The 23,210-nt window shown below is 41.1% G+C and overlaps 1 protein-coding gene across 1 annotated transcript in view; it reads right to left on the reverse strand.

The window, feature by feature from the left end:
• LOC311499667 (low density lipoprotein receptor adapter protein 1) overlaps positions 1 to 22,513 on the reverse strand; it is a gene marked incomplete at both ends in the record, with an annotated part of 37,512 nt that extends 14,999 nt beyond the window's left edge. Inside the window, 3 exons of the mRNA XM_084560743.1 lie at positions 279 to 391; positions 2,588 to 2,730; positions 22,429 to 22,513. Of these exons, the coding sequence (XP_084416869.1) occupies positions 279 to 391; positions 2,588 to 2,730; positions 22,429 to 22,513 (341 nt within the window). The remainder of the gene's footprint in view (positions 1 to 278; positions 392 to 2,587; positions 2,731 to 22,428) is intronic.
• Positions 22,514 to 23,210: the final 697 nt, after the last annotated feature.

Genomic DNA, 23,210 nt, shown 5'->3' on the forward strand with positions numbered 1-23,210 from the left:
ATATACAGGAATAGTGGTGGTGCATTGAGCTAAGTAGAGAAGAAAATTACAGCATGCTAACACACTCTCAATGACAATGCCAGTATAAAGAGAAGAACATGAATGAAGATGAATGAATGGGAATGAATCGTGGATAGTCCTAAAACCAGTCAGAGACTAGACCAAAATTGCCCCACTACAATTTTGTGGGCAGGAGGAGCTTTGGGCTGGCCTCCAGGCTACTAGGAAACATAACTTCATAGTAATTAATCTGGGTTCTATGTGTCTCAGTACTGTACCTGTATATGGAGACATTCTCTATGAGGTCTGTAGTCTCTGTGTCTGAGATGATGATGCCTTTCGGTGAGACCGTCAGCGTTACTTTCCGAAACTTCTTTGCACTGGCCCTGGCCTGTGGAGATAAAAAAAAAACAAACCCATACACATTAATATCAGATGGAGAATATCTGGCCTTAGGTTTACACAGACTTGCCCTGTCAGTCTGACATAAATAGAAAATGATCTTCCCTCTGATTAAACACCAAGAAAACTCCACCGTGACCGTTCACTGCCAAGCAATATTAAGTAGCCTGTTTTGCCCCAGAAATGTAGCGAATTTATAAAAGGCGACAGAACGGGGAGAGAAAAGCTGCAACGTGCTGCCCGGAATGTGTACTCGAGGTCGGGCTGGCAGCCACTGACTCCCCCTGCCGCTCTGCACCATCTGGAGTTTCAGAAAATACAGCCTCAGTGCTGAGCTTGTGGTATGTGAGAGCGCCTATTGACGATGACAATGACCTCCTTACCCTGCCATTACATAGCAACTGAGAGGTTTAGTTTCACACTCAAGTGATGTAAGGTTAAGAATCAGTAAAGTGGCTGTGAAGGGGAAACGGTAAAAGGAGGGAATTCATTTCAAATTTGAAATTGATTTCCTAATTTAATGTGTTCTTACATTCTAAATGTTAAAGAGCTTTGTTTTGTTTTTTTTCCAGAGGTGATACGAAAGCCAAAGGAGAGAGGCCGAGGATGAAAAGGAGTACAATCTCTGCTTAAACAAAAACTGGGACTTCTCAAGGACAACAGAAATGGTGCCATGGCTTGCAGTAGGAAGGGAAATGCCCTGGAGATGGTGACAATGAAGAGCAGATTTTGCTCAGACCCAGAGCACTTCAAGTATGAGACAAAAAACATTGTAACATAGTGGAAAGGACTCTGTGCTGTGTGCGGTAACTTGTTCATGCAGGAAGGGCAGCTACAGCTACAGTTACTGCTGTCATTTTTCGAGTGCCATGCCACCAGGCAAAAACCAATCTGTCAGCCTGAGATACGCCAAGTTCAGGCTTTCTCTATATGTTTGCTCCCTCTGTCTTGTCTTATCATGTCTGACTAAGGCATGTAGAAAATGGAAAAGCCACAAATGTATTCAAGAAAATCCCATTCAGGTTGATTGGTTTCCAAGGGAACAGACGGAGACAGCTGACTTTCTCTTTCTGTCTTGCTGTAAATCAGGGGTGCCCACATTTTTTTTTGTCTTGCGAGCTACTTTTACAATGACCAAATCAAAGTGATCTACCTAACCCACCCCAAGTCATATTAATTGTTGCTACAGTGTTAAAAGCTCTATCCATTTTTGTTTTTATTTTTATTAAGAAAAATTGGTGCACTGCACCTTTAGAAAAATTTTGGGCACCCCTGCTGTAAATGAGCTGAATCTTAATCCTGCCATTAAGGTCAGTTCAGTCTCTAATTGAGAAACATTTTTCTTTTTCAACAGATTAGACATTCTCATTGTTGGCCACGTCAAGTGAATATGTATGCATGTGTGTGTATGTGTGTGTGAGCGTGAAAAGAAATGAGTGGAAGAACCATGAATATAATATACAAGCTTGTCTGTGTAAAAACATGCTAGTAATTGGGGTCTTTGTATGTCTCCAAACTGACTCGCTGAAATAAAACTGTCTATTGGGGGTTTTCAAAACATTCCCCCGTGTGGTTTATTAAAGTGATTTGACTGCTGCACGCGTGCAACCCTTGATAATCCTGGATTAGCCGCTGTATTTCCATGCAGATATATTGACCTTGACATAACATATGTACCAACTGCATGGCAAGCAAAACTACAGGAAGTTGAAGGTGAATAACATAGATTGGTGATAGTAGATGTTCTGAATCAAAATGCTTCTTTAAAAAAATACTGTGTGTCCAGTATGATATCTTGAAAGACCACAGTGATCAATGACAAATAGTGCCCTGGAATATTTAGCATAAAATGGATTAAATATTCTGCTTTAAGCCATTCGGATAATGTGCAGTTTGAGGCTTTAATTTAACAATTTCACAGCGGAATTTCTACAAAAAGCATCGCTGCAACTGAAATCTTTACAGTGTCACTCTTGAAGTTTCATGGTGCTGATCTTGCCAATGCATGTTTTTGGCAACAATGTTATATTCAGTCCAATAATATGTACAATATATAATGTATCCAAATATAGTGTAGTATGCAAGATTTCTAAAGCTTGGAGCATAAAATGTCAAAGCTGATAACCTGCCTAGTATAATAACAAGCATTATAAGGCTCTTTAGATTCAAGGGAGCAGTGACTCACCGTGGCAACAATTCTACGAATGGCAGCCGAGGCCATGTCCTCTCCTTTCGGCTGCCCCACCAGAGTCATACCCAGGTACTTCACGTTGAACACCATCCCCTCCAGCAGAGTCTCCTTGGTGTCGGTCCAGTTCTCAGGCAGCTCTGATTAGACAAAAAGATGTTTCAGACATCACCAAAATGTTTTGATAAGGCTAAACAAGGGTATATAATAATAATAAAAAAAACAAAAATTACTGGGGAAATCCGCTTCCCTAAATAAGAGCGCAGAATAGCGGCATTATCTTTTCAATCACGTGTGGATGGATGCTTCTAAATAATACATGAACATGTCACATAATCCACTGAGACTGGCATTCAACTGGAGGGGATTCTGAATTCACAAATTAGTAAAAAATGCACAAATGGCAATGACAGAGATCTGATAGAAGTCAGAATTTTTGAATGTGTCTCAGAAAAAAGAACAGCTGCTCAGTTCCAACACAGACCTGCAATCAGTGCTCAGATAAAACGCACACAATGTCTGCACTGCCTTGTTTTGCTGTGATTTCCAACAGGTAGCACCAAGCTGTCCTCGAGCTGACTGCTGCAGGCATTGTGGGGGACCGCACCCCATGCAGAGTGCTGAAAATATCTCTCAGTGACACCTGGGCACCCTATGGATGAGCAGCAGGAGAGGAATAACTTACAAAACTATGTAACAAACTTAGGAGAGGGAGGTGTCTGAAACGTTCTTTTTTGCCAAGCCAAAGGCTTCTCCAGTAAAAATAAAAATACAATAAATGCACAGCCAAATAAAAAATTATTTAACATCAGGGTCCAATGAGTGAGGCTGACAAAGGCTACGGGCAAGACGACCCAGAATCAGTGTCCAACACAATATTGGTTTATACTGGCATTAAATGCTTCACATGGGTTGAGCCATCTGTCACTGGCAGGCCCTGTGCAGCTGTGAAGGAGAATGCTCCCCTCACCACCATCACTTTGCACCGCTTCCAACAAGTCTGAATTATTAACTGATCTTCAATCACACTGTGGGGGCTGTTTCATAATCAGAGAGCACATTATGTGTTATTAAATGCGAATGTTTAGGGGGCAGCGTACTGCAGGTTGTTTGACTTTTCTGGATGAGAAAGGAGTGCTGATTGAGAGGTTCATATTTTAACTTGCATGAAAGCTGTGCCTCTAAACGTAATGCATTTACTGTCTAGAGCCTGCATGTTCACTAGCGCTTAAGAATGGTCCTTTATGGCTCTACTGAGGGAAAAATTCAACCTTTCCATTCTCCACATGAGGTCAAAGGTCAGGTTCAGCTAAATAACAGCACAAAGGCTCTGAGGCATCTGCAGACAAACAATCTAACAAAGAGGTTAATTAGATACGGCACACCATGTTTGGAAGGCTATTTTACTCACAAAGAACAAAGACTACCACTGGAACGGCAGCAGAGATTTATATTAATCGTATTTTTTGAAACATATGGGTGTATAAGATTTAGGTGCACTAATCCTATCAGAAAACCAGCTTGGAATTTTAACGTAACCCTCTGCATTTTTGCATTTAATATTTGAATCCATTAAAAATAATTAATTCCTCACGTAACGTGATATTTCCACTTTCCCCTTCCTGATGCAGACACAAAAGGAATGAGAATAAGACTGAAAAATCAAAACTAATGTCAATGCTGAGAATTCAATGTCCCTTTCAGCACCATGGATAGTGCCGCCCAGCCAAGCAGGCTATGGATTGAACTGGAGCTGTGGCGTAGAGGTGCAGCTAGATAGATAGATAGATAGATAGATAGGTAAATGCAGCTTGGGGCCGTTTGCCTCCCCCCAAGTTCATGGCTGAGATGCCTTGAGCAAGCACCTAACCCCCAAATTGCTCCCCGGACATGCCCCCCGGATATGTGGCTGGCTGCAGCCCACTGCTCTGAATGTACACACTACTCTGTGAACGAATGGATGGGTCAAAAGGCAGGACTGAACTTCCCATGTGGGATCAATACAGAATAAATTATGTTTTTTGAGCCAGTCTCCCAAAGCTGGAACTGTAAACTACATATGAACCATGGTCAGAATGGAAATCTTAACAGATGCACTATAAGGATAGTAGGGGTTAATGATGGGTCAGTCAAACATTATTTGTCCATGGTCAGTATTTCAATATTTTGGTCATTCCAAGCTGCAATTGTGAACAGATTTGCTGCATAAATAAGTTCTGGAAAAGTGTCACAGCGCTACAAAGTGTTACATCCATGTTGTGTCTCCACCAGGCTACACACATGAATTATTAAAGAGCTTTATGTTGATGCTTCAGGGTTTCCAATAAATTATACCCCTAAAAGAGGAGTGCTTAAATTTTTAATAAATCCTGTGCGAGTCTACAGAGGGGCTGGGGCCGATAAGAGTGACAGGAACAAGCGGAGGGCGGCTAATTGGATTTGAACGTGTTGAAGAAAATCCTCAGGAAGGCTAAAACTCGTGAACTTTATTTTAGGAGGCCAGTGCGCACACAAGCTGTACGTGTGTGAGCCGAGAGAATGTGTGTGTGTTTAGTCCTCAAGGTGATCTAATTCAGAAGAGCACAAAACAAGATTAGGGAGGCAGTGAGGCCGTGGTGGTGCACTGATGACGTTTGCATCGCTAATAAACTGATGCCTGGCAACGCTTTCACACCCCGGATATTGCAGCAAGAGGACTGATGTCATTATGTTCATACGAAAGCCTCACAGCTGGGACAAAGGGAATCAATGTATCACAATGAAGCCACACAGCAATTTGACAGCATTTTAAACGCACAGGGCCTCAAGTATATTCACATAATAGTTACAACAGCACTGCCCTGAGAGGGTTGTAAAATATTCGACTTGAGTTGAACGAGCTACTGACAAGTGTAGCATTTTCACAGAAGCGTATCTGGCTTGGGGAAGTGCTGTCGCAGTATAATAGGTGCCATGTGCTCTGCGTGCCTTTAGCTACATGCGGTGATCTCCAGCTGTCTCTTAGAGCACCATGTTCAGTAATTCAATTTGCAGTGAAGAGCCAAAATCGTACCCATGTGGATTCTGCCCTAGCTGAACACCTACACTAACGGTTAATTAATAACACAAACAGAAGATCACAGACACACATATGGGAATAACAGAGCAGGAGAGGGCATGATCACAATTTCCTCAAGATTACCTAATCTGAGTTAATTGTATGAACAAGTGTGCACTTCAGGGCTGAAATATGAAAAGCATTCCTTTTTCCCATTTCCCTGCAGGTCAGTAAATAGGCCATGCTTTCTTTTTCTTTTAAAATAGCATCTTGATTTAAGTCCAATGCAACGGGCACAGCATCAGTACATATGAGTAAGGAAGCATCCAGCTTGCTTTCTAAGACTCCACTGACACCCCCATCCTCCACATGCTTCAAGATGCAATCTCTTCGCCTCACTGTTTTACTCATCTGATGGAACTTTGAATCTAGGACACCACCTTGACAGGGAAAATAGGCCGCACATTGAGGGAAGATAGTGGGCTGGGATGGTGTGGGTGTGTGGGAGAAAGGGAGGGGGGTGTAACTGGTTTCCTGATTCTGCCTTGAGGGGGGAACCAAGTAGAGCTAAGCCTTTCCATTCCAGCCTCCGATCTTCTTACTGCTTCTTTTTTTTTTTTTTAAATCTGTCCCGTAACTCACCTCTCCCGGTTTCTGTATCTTCAACTCCTCTGCATCCTCTGAAAGCATACAACAAAAAAAATACCCTCCTCACACATTGCTTCAAAGGCACTGGCCAATTAGAGGGGCTTGGGCAGTAAGGTGCCTCTCAGTCAGGACTACGGTACAAGCTGCTCCTTGACAACATCAACAATAACAAAGACAGAATCACGGGATCAAACAGCTGACGTTGCTAAGCAACCACAGCCTCCATCGCCAACAACCAGGCAGCGGCAGGGAGGCGGTACCTGCAAATTGCATTACTAAACACCTTGGCTATGCATCAAAAGAGGTGTACAAACCACATAAAGTGCTCAAATAACAGTGGAATCACACTGCACACTCAACTAGAGCAGTACAGAAGAATCCCACACATTCAGAGGACCAGAGTAGACCACAGTAGCCCTAGTTGAAAACCATACCACCACAACTTGGATTTCTTGCATTTCAATGTCCTTATACTGATACAAACCCAGTTTAACAAGAATGGTACAGAGCACATGACACATTAGGTGTCCTAGCGTTGCTGCGCAGAAAACTACAGCTGCACCCATCCCTTACCTTTACTGAGCAATGCAAGTTTAGTCAAGATGCCATTTTCTCATGACATTAACATATATAGGCACTTTTAAAAGTGAAACTGCAGTTTATTTTGCTGATCATCTAGCATCAGATTTTTTGGCTTTTAGTAGCCAGAAAATCACAATTGGCTAATGCTTGTTTTGTGCAGCCTAAAAATAGTAATAAAAGCACTGAGTCGTCACAAATATTCATTTCAAAGGTTAATCTTTGCTTGAAAAATGGCTTCAACGTAACATAAATGATAAACATACTTGTTGTTTAATCTACTAAACATTTCAGTAGCAAAGTAGAGTGTGGGAGCAATGCTGTATTATTTTCCCCGCCCTGCATGAAGAGACAAACTGAACAAGAGCAAACACCCTCAAGAAATTACTAGCGTTACAAAGTGGTTTCCTCCAGTAATGAACAGATAGTGACACAAAGCAAGTTGCGGGTGAACTGAGGCTTATTGCTTTTCTTTATTAGGTGGAAAATGCACGAGAATGCATGTTTTAAGCTGAGCTCACATTACCAATTTTATCCCAACAAACAATTGGAGGAGAAATGTGCTGTCGCTTCAAAGTCTCCCTTTGGTTTACATCCCTTCCCTGCGTGATTAAACCTGATTTCAAAATTGGTTACTATTTTTAAACTATGAGCCCAGCTTTTGGACTTTTGCCTATACTGGTTGATGTCTTTCCCTCACCAATTTGAATACTGCCAGGGTTTTCATTTATGTATGCGTAATTAAAAAAATCTTGAGAGCTCTGAAAAGCTTATTGACAAGGGAGAAATTTGATTGAATCACATTTCACATTGATGCTTTTCATTTTGTGCTCACAACGTAAGCAGGAGCAATAAAAAAAAAAAAGGGAACCAATAAAGAGATTTAAATTGCTTTGTGTCTTTATTTTTTATTGCCATGCAGTCATCAGGCTCATGTACCTAGAAAAACCATTTCAGCTTTCATTTCATTTACACAGACTAGAATAATTCTCTGGAGTAGAACGATTCGCATTCATACAGCAAATCAACTACTTTCCCTGGAGGTCCTTCATTGAATACGTGACTCTTTCAGCATAATTTCTTTTTCACCATACCCCTCACTGATTGCTTTCATTTCTAACACCATATCTACTGTTAATCATAATGATGAAGTGAACTGTATCTAGAATACGCATGACTGGACAAATAGAGTAAAAGTTCAGGACAGACTGTGAATACGGAGGAAGTGTGAAGTCTGTCGAGTGACTAACATCATGTACTGTGGCTTTGTAATCATATTTATGAAGGGAAGCATTGATAGAGAAAGAAGTAATTTAACACCAATCACAACCAGCATGTTTACTGTTTAGTCAGTTAAGCAAAAAGCACCTTTTAAGACACACGTGTAAACCTGATCTATTTATAGACAACATACAAAGATGGACGTAGCAAGGGATGACATCACTCATTGACTTGCAGAAGTGCTGAATTGAAGCTCAGGTAATGGCTTCAGGAAAAACGTTATACTTTCCTGTTGGCTCTTTCAGATAAGGAAACTGATATTTAAAACCTGATTGGAGCTAACGGCTAACTATAGATCATCATTGGTGTGTTAGCTAATGGGAAAGATGCATTGTACACATTCTACTTCACAGGTGTCAAACATACCACCCGTGGCCCGCCAGAGGGTCCAACCCGGCCAGTGGGATGAATTTGCAAACTGCAAAAATTACACTGAAGATGTTAACTGCAATTTTTCCGATAAAAGTAACTGCTGTTCCTAGGGTTCACACAGTTTTACTAAGATTGGTGGACATAACACAACACTGAGACCTAGAACTATACAGAAGCTGCACCTTTTTCTCAAGAAATGTCTGGTTTTTCATCAAATGTATTTGTACTTCTTTGCACTAAAACAAAGGGAGACATTTGGAGTTGTCATTGTTTATAGGCCCCCTTGAGATCAAACTGTATGTCGCGTCTGAACTAAAAACATCCAAAATGGAGCCTTTAAGAAATAAAACAAACGTGTACTATCCAAAAAAATCCAATCGGCTAGTTGATCACTTCTGACCAGACATGTCAATCAAGCTAGTCACGGTCCAGAACGTACCTCCCTACGAAGCCTAATAGTTGTTTTAAAAAACATGTATCACCAACATAATGATCAGAAGAAGTGAATTTAGCTAATGACATAATAATGACTTGTGGATAGAAAACTGCTGAGTCTGTATTTCATGAATAAAGTTTTTGGAATGGAGCTTTACACTCACAAGGGACAGTCAGTTCAGCATCACTTTCAAGCTTAAGTTGCTGCTTCCTTACATCTTGTTTTTTTAATCGATACCCTTGTGTTGTTAACTCTCGATAAAACAGCGATTTATGTCCTGAGTGCTAAGTAACTTCGACTAGAGTCATTATGCTAATCACAGGCCTCAACTCTTCCATCATAAACGGCCCTCCAAAGGCTCCATTAATCATTAATTAGCAAGGATCAAACCGGTATTCTCAAGCACAGCAGTAAAACGGTGTTATCTTTTCCACTCTAAAGCAGCATGTTTTGTCCTCAGAAGTGTCCTGAGACTGACTGGGATTAGCACTAAGGTTATTTTGCGGGCATGCGCTATTACATGCTTCAAATTAAAAGCCAACACAGACGTTCGGGTTTTTGTTCCTGGATGATTTCCTGCACTCTATTTATAGCTGGCATCCCAGGGTGGGAATTGTGCTAATATTTACACTGCAGACAGTGACAGTTGGTGTGTGGTTGGTATGATGCTGTGCAAGAACACTGAGCCAGATAAGCAGACACTGAAATGTCTTTTCTTTTCTTTAAACAAGCCACACTGCACAAATTCCAGGAAACAGAAATCTGTGTGTAGTTGCAACACAATAACTGAAAATAACAGTGTAATCTAGTAACAGTTGTTTGTTTTCCCAGGAAGACTGTCTGTATCGGTGCTGATGTGTACAACACATCTTACTGCTTCAATGATATTCAACACTGATCAAAAGAACAGTGCAGCATCACTTTTACAAGAGGCTGGAAGTGAAGATTAGGCCACCAACTAGCTAGGCAAAGCTGTTTTGGTTTTAAGGATTGCAAATTTACTCTCTATCTCCTTTACAGAATCAAACCTATTTTAAAAACCTGGTATCCAATATACACTATTGGCCCAACACCAGAGAGAAGATAGGCAAAGATATTTTCCTGTTGGTGGAGACCAAAGTACAGCTTCAGGCCTTCAGCTCCGGGTTCTGTAAAGCATCTTTTACTTATATTTGGACTACGTAGTTTAAATTTTATAATGCTGCCTGGAACACAACTCCAGATGAATACTAATTATTGCACCTTTTCAGCTGGACGTGTGAATTTTATGTGATAATGTATCAGTGTTGGATTTACAGTCTGTTGTGCTGCAGCCAAAGTTGCCAAAAATGATTAATGGATATAAATGTAATATTACTTATGTGCATGTTTTCCTGTCCAGAGGACAGTGTGTACTGTCATGTAGGTGTACCCTTTGTTCGATGAGGTCTTTATTTAGGAAACCTTGTGTAAAGGCATTTAAATGCTCATTTATCCATGTCACTACGCGCTAATTCATCAAACACAACACAACAAGAGGAGCGACTGTTTGTCATAGAGTCTGTTTACGATTTCCAGACAGTTATAGTCCATCACTGACTACAGGGCATTAAATACGGAGGTGACTTGCACAGTAAATGCCCAATAAAAGTGCCATGGCTCATTTTTATTTCAGCAGACACTCGGTGCCCGACATGGAGGCCACTGGTGTCTTATTACTTTTGACATTTCCATATGGATCTGAGGCACCAAGGTCGATTTCTACCCAGTGACCTGAATGCACATATCCAACAGTTATTACTTTAACATTTAAAGTAGTAAAGTAGTTTCTACATGCTGAAACAGGGTTTTTATTGATTGAACAACTGAAGAGAAAACCAACACTGTAAACTGTAAACTGTAAACGTATGTGAAGAACAATGACTCATTCTATATTATAAAGTAAATTTAAGTTGTAAACCAGAATCACTGTATTTCCAAAATCACTGTAAAATAACAGAGCCCCTAACACAATACAGACACTTCGATATTTCCTCGTGGCTATTTATTCATAAAGCATAATTGCTCAGCACCATGAAAGGATTTTTTTCATTAGCAATTCAAACAGGGCATGATTTTCTCTTTGCTGATAGAGATCTTTTCCCCCCAGGAGTCTGCCGGTTCCCATTTCAACATCTTCATGTTGCAACCATAAATAGCTCCCTTAAAACAAATCCATTCATGAACTAATAGGGTTATATTTAATATCTTGTTTTTTATTCGAGAGCAAGGCCGTGTCTCAAAAGAAAGAAAAAGAAAAACTGAATCCCCCAGGTTTCCCCCGATCCCCGTCTCGAGCTGAGTGCGAGGAAAACAACACATCGCTTGAGTAATCATTAGCTTCCCCGTCCATTATCACAGCCAAGCAAAACATGTCACCTTTGAGAGCCCCCGATCTCATTTGAGACAGTGTATCTCGGCACCCCTGTGAGTGCATCCCACAGGACTCCCCTCTAATGCGAAAGAGCACTTCAGACCCTTCCAGCCGAGTGATGGATGCTGGTCTGACACAGTCAAATACCTCAGCTTCTCAGGTGTCACATCTCTGGAGTACCACGATAAGGGAGTAATCAATGTGAGTGCTTGAGCTATGCATTTAAAAAATACACAATTCAGACAAAATCAAACATATTTTGGAGTATTTTTATTTATTTTTTTCTAACACCAATATTGACTTTGGCTCCAGCACTGTACTCTACATGTAAGTGCATACTTGGTTTACATCTGTTGGTGTGGTCTCATCAACCTGCCCAGTCTTTATGGCCTCCTGCAGTTGTCCACTCCTACCTGAATGAACAATTCTCCAACCTGCCTATGATTCCTCTTATATTCTCAACCTGTCATGTAACATCATCAACTGTATGTTGTATTTGTATCATCATCAGATTCTACATGTACGCTTTAGTCAGATATATGTATCTATGACAGATGTATGTTTATCTTGTTTCTCCTGCTGTTCTCTTCTCTCTTTTCTGTCTCTACCCGGCTGGCCTTAGGCAGATGGGTCCCTCCATATGAGCTGGGTTCACCGTCGCCTTCAGGCTTGCTCTGGAGGCTTCAGGCGTAAAGCGTCTTGAGACAATGTGTATTGTTATTGACGCTATATGAATACAATTGAATTGAACTGGTTTGTTTTAAAAGTTAGAAGGTCCATATGAACAAATAACTGGCAGCTTCTTCCTTCCAAACTGGAAACATAAATGCTCTGTAAATTGGTGCATTTTTAATGTATTCATCCACTTAATGACTGGTAAATGTGCTCATTGGCTTTCTTGCTGGTAGCTGGATCAGAAGATCAATATCACTCTCATGTTTGTGCAGTAAATGTGAAGCTAGAGCCAGCAGCTGGGTAGTTTAATTTAGCACGGTGGGATACATATGAAAACTGCCTGCTGGTTCACAAATTACTATATTCTGTGTTATTTGTTAAGTTGTCCAGAAAACAACATGCAAAGATAACTATTTGGGGTTTTAAAGGGGGTTACATTTTGCACCCTTTACCCTTATGACCAAGGTATAATAACCATTCAAGAAACAACAACCTGTCATGGTTTTCTGTTTTGGTGCTGATGGTAGCTTTATGTAAAGCATACAGACATGTGGGTCATATAGTTTTCATGTAATGCTTAGTCAAAAAAAGGAAGAAAACACTGTTCCATCACAATCCAGTTTAGTTTCCTTGACACACCCCTGACACTTTCAGAAAATGCTGTATTTACATCTTTACTACTATAAATATCACTTCACAGCCTGGCCTTTAACCGATTCACAATCAAATGATTCACAGTTTAACTGTAGTTCTTTTAGAAGAGTTGTATTTTTGCAGTCTACTCCCAGTATTCCTCTCATGTTACATGTATCCCTGTGACCTTCACATCAAGGTACAGTAGGGCAACCACTGACTGAGGGTAAAAAAAAAAAAACTAAACAAAGAGAAAACAAATCCCTTGCTACTGCTCTTGGGCTTTTAGCTGTGTATGCACTGCAGTCAATGAACACAGTAGTACAGTAGAAGCAGGAAGACGTATACTGGATTTTGAAAAGTGATAAAGAGGCTGCAGTAGACGTCCCCTTTGACTGCCATTGTGATGGACAGGGCTATAAATATTTTGTCATCATCCATTATTTTTTGTCATTTGTCAAATTCTGTTACTCATGTTGGCTTTTCTACACATGTTGTCATCTTCCCTAGCCAACCACGTGAACCAGTGAATCTAGTACTTACTCCTCTTGCTGCCATTTGCTTGTCGTATTTTTTGTTTGTCCTTGTCCCTTGTCTTTTTTTTTTTCCTGCTGCAATGACATTTTGCAGTAGCTATACAGTAATACAGCCCTACCAATTCAATGGCTGAAGCCTGCCTCGACGTCAAGGTCAAGTATGAGAAATCAAAGACTAGACTAGACAGTAGTTGAGGAATATGAAACTCGTCAGCAGCTAGACAGGAGAGGAGTCTGCCTGTTGTCAGAAAGAATAGAATTTTTTATTCTCTGCATTGAAAGAGATTGTCCTCGGTGTAACCTGTCAAAAGAATGGACAACATTCAGATTTATTACTGGGGATATGTCCAGGAAATGTCCTTTAAATCAATATTGATATAAAACAGATCTGAACATTTCAAGACAAAAAAAAAATATGAACAAAAATAATTCAATCTTAATCAGGCAGTCATTTTTTTCCACATTTTAACAGCTTTTGAAGTCAATTGTTATCATCGCTTGCTTTTATAATTAATATCAACAGGATCAGAGGAATGGGCTGAGAGCTAATTCACTTATCTCAGTAGAGTTCAACACCAGCAGCTCATCTTAATTAATCTGACACCCACAACATCAAGATAACTTCTACTGGGCTTTTTGGTGCTTTGTTTCAAATGCACACTGCGTTCCTATAGAGCACCGAGATACAGGAGTTTTCCATTTACAACCTGGCAGGTTAAGGTTATATTTAGGTGTGGGTTCCTTGGTTCTCAGTGCTGGGCTCAGATAGGGCCATGACATGTCAGAGGCTGTGAGGAGAGTTGAATTTTTTAGAGGTACAGAACAGACAGAACAGAGATGGGATTTTTCTATCTCGTAGAGGAGAAGGTTTGCCGAGATGCACATACACACATACACACACACACAAAGGAAAGGCATCTGCAGTGCTTAATCTCTCTTTCTCACACACACAGATGCAGAATCGAAAAAAAATACACTTATAAAGACTCTTACACTAGACTGACAGCACATCCCATTTCACAGACAGCTGCCACGCACATCAAACAGAATCAAATGCAAGGACTTCACACTAAACTGAAAACTGGATTGTGTATGTGTGTGTGTGCTGCAGTTGAGTGAACAAGCACCTCGCTCTCCCGAGATAGGGTCTCTCAGTTTCCCTCTGTTGCATAATTCACTTCACTTGAGGCCAGAGAAACCTTGTTGGTGTTAAAAACGCTCCAGAGAGACTGCGGCAGAACAGCATGATAATGAACTCTCTATAAGATACTAAAGCAGTAGTTTGATCACACGTGGGTCGTGTTTATGGAGAGGAAATTGAGTCACACGTGTCAGCATTAGTGTGGGAGTGAAAGACGCCCTCCTGGCTGCTTCAGATATACCGGATGAAACACTGATAGACATTTAAGCTTAAATAACATAGAAGGCTTTTAAAAAATGAGTTATCAAACATAACCATTACAGCTCATACTATATAGCTATACAGTGTGGGCCGTGAGAAATGTGATACACCTGCCATAATAAAACTCTTGAGGCCCTCACAAGAAGAATCAATATAGAATATGACAAGGAGCAGTTTTTAATAACATGAGGCCCAGGCTTAAAAATCAATATTTGTGGAATGAGATGGGGAAGAAAATATACCTACTACTTGAAATGTGAGTGAACGCTTAACCACTAGGGGTTAACTGTTGACCTAAGATAAAATAATATGAGCATACCGTAAATCCTCTAATATTGGCCTGTATTCCATTACCGGCCGGGTCTCCAACATTGGCCGGTCTCGCTGTCAGTGGAGGTAATAGTGGCCGGGTCTCTAATAGTGGCCGGGGCTATTATTAGAACCATCTCGGCGGGTCAGGGTTTCGGCGGCACGGTGTGCGGGACCTCTCCCCGGCGTCAGCCGGCCCCTGCCGGGCGCATTTCCTCCGTGGCGGTGCGCCGCGACCGGCTCTTGGTCGGCCTGGAAGTGCTCGGGGCCAAGGTGGCTCGCCGTTTCCGGCCGCGAGCTTTACAGCGACCCCCCGCATCTCACCTCGCCGCTTCCCTGGGGTCGTGGAATCAGTGCTCACTGCGCCCTCTCTCATATTTTATAGGTTCAAATAGATACAAAATCTTGTTTTTATTCATTCTACTGGTAGTTCGTTTTGCTCAAATAGAAATTGAGGCCTGCCTCTAATTCTGGCCTCCTTCCAATAAAGGCCTGGGCCGCAATGCACTTGAGTAAATAAAGGCCCGGGCCTCTATTAGAGGATTTACGGTAGTAATGCATAAATGTTGTTGAAAGTGTAAAATGTTAAATGAAATCTGCACTAAACTCCTGTTAGAAATTCAACCTACTGTTTTGTACTACAAGCAGCCACATCAGCACCAACATTCTGACTATACATAGCGAACTGAAGCACACACCGTTAAATATATCATAACCTAAAATATTCTCTGTGATCCTTAAGAAGGAATTAAGGTGAATCTCCTTGGCACAGTTGGGATTTTAAGGCTTTAGTACAGAAATGATAGTTGCGGAATAAAAGACAGATGGGCTCAGACTAATCTTTGATTAAACCCAGACCTATGACAGGGAAAGAATGAGGCTTTATTAAATTTTCAAAATACCCACAGCAACCATAGGATTAATAAATAAGGTGACAAGAGGAGCATTTACGGCAGTGAAGCACTTGTCAGCCTCGTGTGATATGTCACACCTGCCCCAACATGCCAAAAAAAAACCTTCGTTGTGACAATTTCCTAAATCCATTTAAATGCTACATATCCCCTAAACGAGGAAAATACAACCAGAAAGATAAATCTCTTAACCTGACCTGTCCCCACAAGAGGACAATGAAAAACAAACATCTCCTAAACAAATAACACAACACAGACAGGCTGTTACTCATAATTACTTTTCAACCACACACAAAATATAAGCTATTAAGTTCATATAGGCCACAGTCCAGATAGATGGAATTTAGAATACCCCCAAAGTAGCATAACCTCACTGGGACACAGATTTCACATTAATCCATCAGTAGATTTTAATGAAAAAACAAAACTTTGGGGAATAATTCAAATCACGAAGAATGACTTCTAGGGCCACAATGACACAACAACACCAAGTTGATTATTTTCACCCCCACTTGCGGCTCCAACTTCAAGACATGCTGGTAAAGAGACTTTAATTAAAAAAGCCTAAACCTAATCCTAAAAGTGTCAAAGATCTTTAAAGAGGGACTTAAAAAAAGTAAAAATGGACGCCTTGTAAACATGAAACAACCTACAGCTGCTCCACAACGGAAATAAACCATAGACTGTATAAATATGGCCAATGTGTCACCACTTACTGGCATTGGCCAAAATTACGCTATTTTCCTGGGGATACGGGCAGTGTCATCTTGCGAGTTGGGAGCCAGAGTCAGCGCAGTACGGTCCAAGAGTGGAGACCCGACCACACTTCCGCCAGACCCACTCGCGTACCTGTTTCCATCTCCTGGCCCTTATACTGTCTATGATATAAACATGCATCTCACTCTACCTTTCCGACCTCAAAAAAACAAGAAAGCAGTATCTGTATTTAAACTATTACGGTGAGTTTTGTCTGATTCTTAGTTGGTGCGTGTCATTATGTTATGTTATGTAAGAACTCAACAAAAACTCAAGCTTGACTCTGCTCTGACAAGTGTCACCCTGGCTTCCTAGAAAAGATGCAGACGCTGCTTTCCGGTGCTAAACAATGTTTAGTTTTCCGTTAACTTTTCTCCCCAAGTTGATGAATGCAAACTTTTGCAGAAAAATAATACAGATATACTTTCATTTGCAATCAGCACGTGCCATTAAACCTTTCTTTTTATTAATATTAAAATATGTCATTATGAGAAAATGTTGGGTATGGGTATGATTTGGTGGTAAGTTAACAGAAAAATAATTGACTACGCAGAGAAGTCTGTCAGTTATTCATTAACTTTTTTTGTTGCACCCCTAATGGCAATAATATTTTATGGCAGTGCATACAGTCTGTTGAGATATTTCAGTCAGAACAAATATGGCCACAAAGGACATAAGTCACACACTGGGCTGTTTGGTAGTAGAAGCACAAATAATGTTTCAGCATCTACTGAAACCAAGAGGAGGAAAAAAAAGAGTCAAGTAAGACGCAAAACATCACATCGTATGTGCAGAGCTGTCACTGAAGTGGTTGAGCTTTTGAGTATAATCCTACTAATCAGCCTGTTGGGGGGGATTTAGCTCATGTGCTGTAGTTCCTTTCTGAAGTGGAAACAGTCAAAAGGTCATGCACTCACAAAAAATCCACTCAAATTTATTCATTCAAATACATAAAACTATAGCTAACAAGTATGTTTTTAAACAAAATATACAATATTTGTTTAAATATATTAGATGCAAATTTACTATAATATACAATGTTGGTGTAGCTCCCCTGGTCATAATAACACTACAGAAGGCAAACCTGATTATCCAGAATATTTAATGATAACTGTGAGCCCTCCAAGTTATGAACTCAGTACAATATGTTTCAATAACTAAAATGAATCAGCTCCGTCCCAAGCAGTAACTCACAACCTGGACAAGTGCTGATGTTTGAAATAAGAAATCTTTCAGAAAGGTTCCTTTAAGCGCTATCCATGAAAACTCATTAGCACCACTTTATCATCCAGTCTATCCTCAGTCTGTGACTGGTGAGACCGACGGGGGTTCGAGCATGAATTCTGGAGGTGGGAGGGTGAAATCTGCACACTTAAATCACTGTCTGAAATACTGACGCTCAGCTAACGCTACATAAATACATATATCAGTTTACTTGTCTTCTACATGATTGTGTGTGTATTTCGACAAATATCTCCTCATGGTCCATTAACCATTTGTTCTGTATATGGACTAAAAGAAATTCCAGTGTAAGGGCAAAGTCCTGAAAGAAAATAGAACAGGACACTGGCTACGAAAAACCATCCCATCCTCTCCGCTGCATGTCAGCTTTGCTAAAGCAACTGTAAAGCAACGATATGCTAACTTTCTACTTGTGCTTGCATTTCTTATTATGTGCTTTGTTAATTTTTTAGTAACTTTAACAGAGCAGTGCTGTAAAAGGTCACGTACCATAATTATGCAAATACAACCTTTTCCTGAAGACGTCATGTTAAATATGTCATGCGTAACTACTAATCTAACCACTGCACTGCAGTTTGCAGGTAGACATGGAGTGCAGGGAGAACTGGATCGTGCAGGAAAAACCAATACACTAATGGGCCAATAAGCTACGATTTAAATGGTTTTAGAACGATGAACAAAATTATATTCACCACCATTATATTGGGAACGAGGTCTCAAAACCAGCTGAAGGCATGTCTCTCTGCTTGGCTGCATACCACTAGGTGTAAACAAGAAGGGCTTTGAAGGCATCACAACCACATTCCGGTGTATTTGGCGCTTAATAAAGCTGCATTAATTCCACTTAATTCTGCATCACAGCACAACTCCAAATGATCGGTCCCTAATTATCAAGTCATCATGTTATAATCGCATTCAAAGCATAGGAATCCTCTAATTTGCCACGGCTTTTATCCCTCTCTTTGACGATCCCTCCATCATTCCCTATCATGAAGGAGGGGGTCTGTCTCTATTCCTCCTCGCTGGTATCTCCCTCACTCACGGCTTCCTGAGTCTTAACGAGCCATCGGGAGATAATTGCTCCTCGAGGGCAGCGCTAACTGACACCAGCGCCTCCTGCATATCATTCAGTCAAGCCCCTGTCAGGTTTAATAGAACCGCAGGCCGTAGTCACTGCAGGAGTTCTCAAACCTAATGACTGTTGAGTCCACTGACTTCAGATCAAGCACCGATCTGCGCTGCAAAGCACAGCGATATACTGTAAACTGCATTTTCTGACATCTTTTCCAAAGCGATGAAAGAATCCAACGGAAACACACATTCATGTTGATCACACAGCTGTGCAGAAGAAGCAAGTAATATATATGTTTACAGCAAATACAACACTGAGGATTTGACTCCATCTACCCCAAAGCACCATTTTGAACTGAAGCGGACTGTACAGCAGGGACAATCCTTGGTGCCAAGGGCAAGAGGGTCTGACTTGGGAGACATGGGTATGGTCCGCTCCGCTTCCTTGTGATGTGATCTGAAGTGATGGTTTGTACTCCAGGTACATCCCGTGTCCTCTTCCACACTGCCAGTGGCTTTGACCTCAACAGATGACAACGTAGCCAGGAGGAGCAATGGGACTGTGCTGCACATGTCAGTTTTCTGCTCGCTAAAGGAGACCGGCTACAGTAGATGTTAGGATAAGGGAAGGTTTGACTGTACATGCTGATGTTGGCAGAGAGGTCAGAAGGCAACGGAGTGAACCATGTTAAGAGTGTTTAGCAAAAAACTCCCTCCGTGTTTTTCACTTGCGCTGCCCCCTAAAAGCAACACCCAAATCCTAACCCAATTAAATGCTATTATCTCATCTAACCTTCACACTACAGTGTCATTTAAAACAAACTCTAGTAATAATGCATTTTGGCTGCATCAATATTCGAATAATAAACAGAATTCGTCCAAAAATCGAGTTGGTGTGTGTGTTTGTAACTCCGGTGTGTGTGTTTTTAACTCCGGTGAATTAACATCTACATTTTGTTTGCGGTTTTCTTCAGTCAATGGACAGGACACAAATGATTCATCACTTTTTCTTTCAAACTTTAATTACACCTAATTTGCGGCTGTGCCAAGCAGCTGCATTGTTACCTTATTTGCATTCAGACAGCCAAACGCTGGCACAGAGACACTTTCCTCTCTCCAAATTGCCTGCTAAGTAGCTTCTGGACATCAGCAGTCACCCTTACTGTTTGTTCTGTTTGCGACTGCTGTGTTCACATTTTCCCCAGCCCCGCTTCCTCCGACGCTTCAAACTGCTTCTGTCATCAGGTGCCGACATCCAGCTGGATTCTGCTCTGAAAGTGTCATTCTGCCTTTCTGGCTCCAGCAACAATAAGAGAAGAAAAGCACAATGCTGAGGCTCTTGCTAATAATGTGTCGCTGACGACGTCCTCCAAGATGACATGTTGGTGATTTGTTTGTCAGCTTTTGTCACCGTAAAGTCGCCATGGTTATAAGGGGGAGCGCTGTTATGTTGGCGGTGTTGTGGAAAATAATAACAACTCCTGTCCATCAGCGTTTGCACAGAGGCCACAATCAAGAGCAGCCGTCACAACACAACAATCCAAACCATTTATGGCAAACCTGTTATTTAACACTGAGATTTTGCGCTCACATTGAGAAACAAAACTCTCATTAAAGCCTAAATCAGGCGAGAGAACTTTTTAATCCAGCAGATTTGTGCTCAATATTCAATAATGAATGTAGAACATTTCCTACAGAGCGTTAGGGAACCAAGAACATCTTCCTGGCTGTGAAATTAATCAGTCATGTTTAATGGAAGCTGGCATGGGCAGACGATTATTCACTAAACAGGAATTCAGGACGAGGCAAAAACAGCATGCTGGCATTTATGGCAGCGAGAGGCTTACAGGAAATGTGGCTGTAGGGGCGGGGGGGTGTTCAAGACAGCACTTGACACATTGGTGAGACAGCAGGGCTGCAGGCAGCAAAGCAGTCTGCCACTGATGGTGTGACAAGGTTTGCTGATATGACCCTTCACTCAGCCCCCAAAACCTCATGTACTGCAGTAGTTCAGCAACACTGCACATGAAAATGCTGAATAATTATCTGGAAAAACAGCAAATAGCACAGTATATTCAGGTGTAGTATCTTAAATATAGTTCATTCCCATTTTTTTTTCCGATTTCCATGGACAAATTAAAAAAACTGAAAATATCAAATTTGATGAAAAATACCTGTAACATTGTCTGGAAAATGAAAAATGGACAAAATCTATTGAAAGTCTGGTGGACTCCCTTTATTATGCATGATATTAAACCTTGATATAGCTCAAACAGATGGGGTATATAAAGATTTGCCCCTGTGTACAGTTGTCATACATATAGAAATAAGCCATATAGACCAAAACTATTTCTTATTCTTAAACTAGTAATTTCTGTAAAGTTTTAACCATTTTAAAATGGGGTTCTATGAGGGTTGCCCTGCTTTTGAGCCAGCCACTGGCCAAGTGTGTGATCCATTTTTTTTTTTTTTTTTTTTTTTTTAAGACTTGCCTCGTCCTTTTCAGTCTCTTGATTTGCATCTACCCTAAGTAAAGTATTATGGAAATTGAGCCAACATGGAAGCTATGGAAAAAAGCTTGTGTACAGACAACAATCCAACAGCACATTGCCCCTGGATCATGACACTATGAGTGCGTCAGAGTTCAGCTTAAAAACACACGCAAAAACGGTTCAGGAATAATTCAAAAAACATGAAGAACAGCACAAGGTGACCTCCAAATTCACGAGATCCCAAACTGATCAAGTATCTGTGGGATGATCCACAGAGGCCCCTCCCCTCAACCCATAGGACCCAAAGGCCCCCACTAACAACATTCTGTTTCCAGACACCACAGGACACCCTCAGAAGGCCCATGTCCATTCTCTGATGAGTCACAACTGTTTTGGAGGCACAAGGGAGACCTACAAGAGACAGCTTTTAGCCTTTGCTTTTAGCCTTTGCTCCTGCTGCACGGAACCTACAGTTTAATGTCAAACTTCAAAATGTCCCTGAACGAGTTTAAAAAGATGGTGAAATCTGTTGAGTCCAGTTTGTCTGTGTGCAAACCTTTTAAATGGTGTTTTCTTTGCAACTCTGTGATTCTATGTTACGCTTTTATGTTATTTCCTGTTGAAAGTGTGCTGCTGCCACTCTTGACCTGGTCTCCCTTGTGAAAAGAGATCTTTGATGCCAGAGGGACAAACCTCGTTAAATAAATATAAATAAATAAATAAATAATAATAAAATAATAAGCTAGGTGCTTTTGAGGAATAACTGGCAGTAGCTGCTAGCCATATCACTCAGGATGTAGTAAAAGTACTTAGTATATAAAAAAAACAGCTTGTAGTTTTACAGCTATTTCCTCTCTCGTACATCCTGCTCGGGTCGGGTGTATCTGGACACAAGACAAACAAAAGCTCTCCAGTGATAAAACACTCTACTGTAGCTTGCTAGGACCGGACAAATATCGCCCTCCTCTCCCTCTCTGATAAATAACACCACCACTGATACGCCGCCAAAATCTCCGCAACACTGTCACCGTGTCCAAACATTTGGGGACAACATTTTCTCACTCACTTTCGTGCTTTGAAGTTCCCCATGTGTGCCGCGGGACTCCGGGGCTCTTGATAATCGCTCTGCCGGCAGATTTCAGGGCATCCATCACGAGGTGTGTCCGCTCTCTCCGGCAGGTGGATTCCCCAGTCTCCGGACCGCAGGGAGGTAAATGCAGCCGGGCTGCCTGCGCGGATTCGACACAGAGGAGGAAGGGGGGGGAAAAAACACAGGCGAAAGAGAGAAAGAGGACAAGTCCCAGCCACGAGTCTCTCTCTTCTCCCTCTCCTCAGTGATATTATGAGCAGCTGAGGGCAAACACACATACGCACACATATATACATTCACACTGCACTGCTGCCAAAGTTAAGGGCGTGTCCTTCTAACCTTCATGTGCTGCTGTAAAAGTGTCTCAGTTTGCGTGGACGACCTTAAAGAAAACTCATTACAGAGTTATAGCTGTTTAGAGGAATTATCCTCACTAATGAGTTAATAACGATGAGCTAACGATGGCACTTTTTGTCTCATTACGGTTTATTAACCACTGTTGCCAGGTTTGTTACTTGTGTGTTTGTTTATTGCTACTTCTTTTTTTTAATTCATGAATTAAGGTAATATTATCCCTTTAACTTGATTAATAGTTTGGCCTTAAATGACCATCTCCGATTTCCTTTTGCATGTTTTTTACCTTTCATTGCAAATAAGCATATGTTTTATTCTAAGAATAATTTTCCGGCAATTTTTTTTTTTTTTTGCCAGAACTGATCTAGAACGACGAAACAACTAGAACAACTAATCAAACTAAT

This window comes from Chelon labrosus (genome assembly GCF_963514085.1).
Source record: "Chelon labrosus genome assembly, chromosome: 14".
NCBI lineage: Eukaryota > Metazoa > Chordata > Actinopteri > Mugiliformes > Mugilidae > Chelon > Chelon labrosus.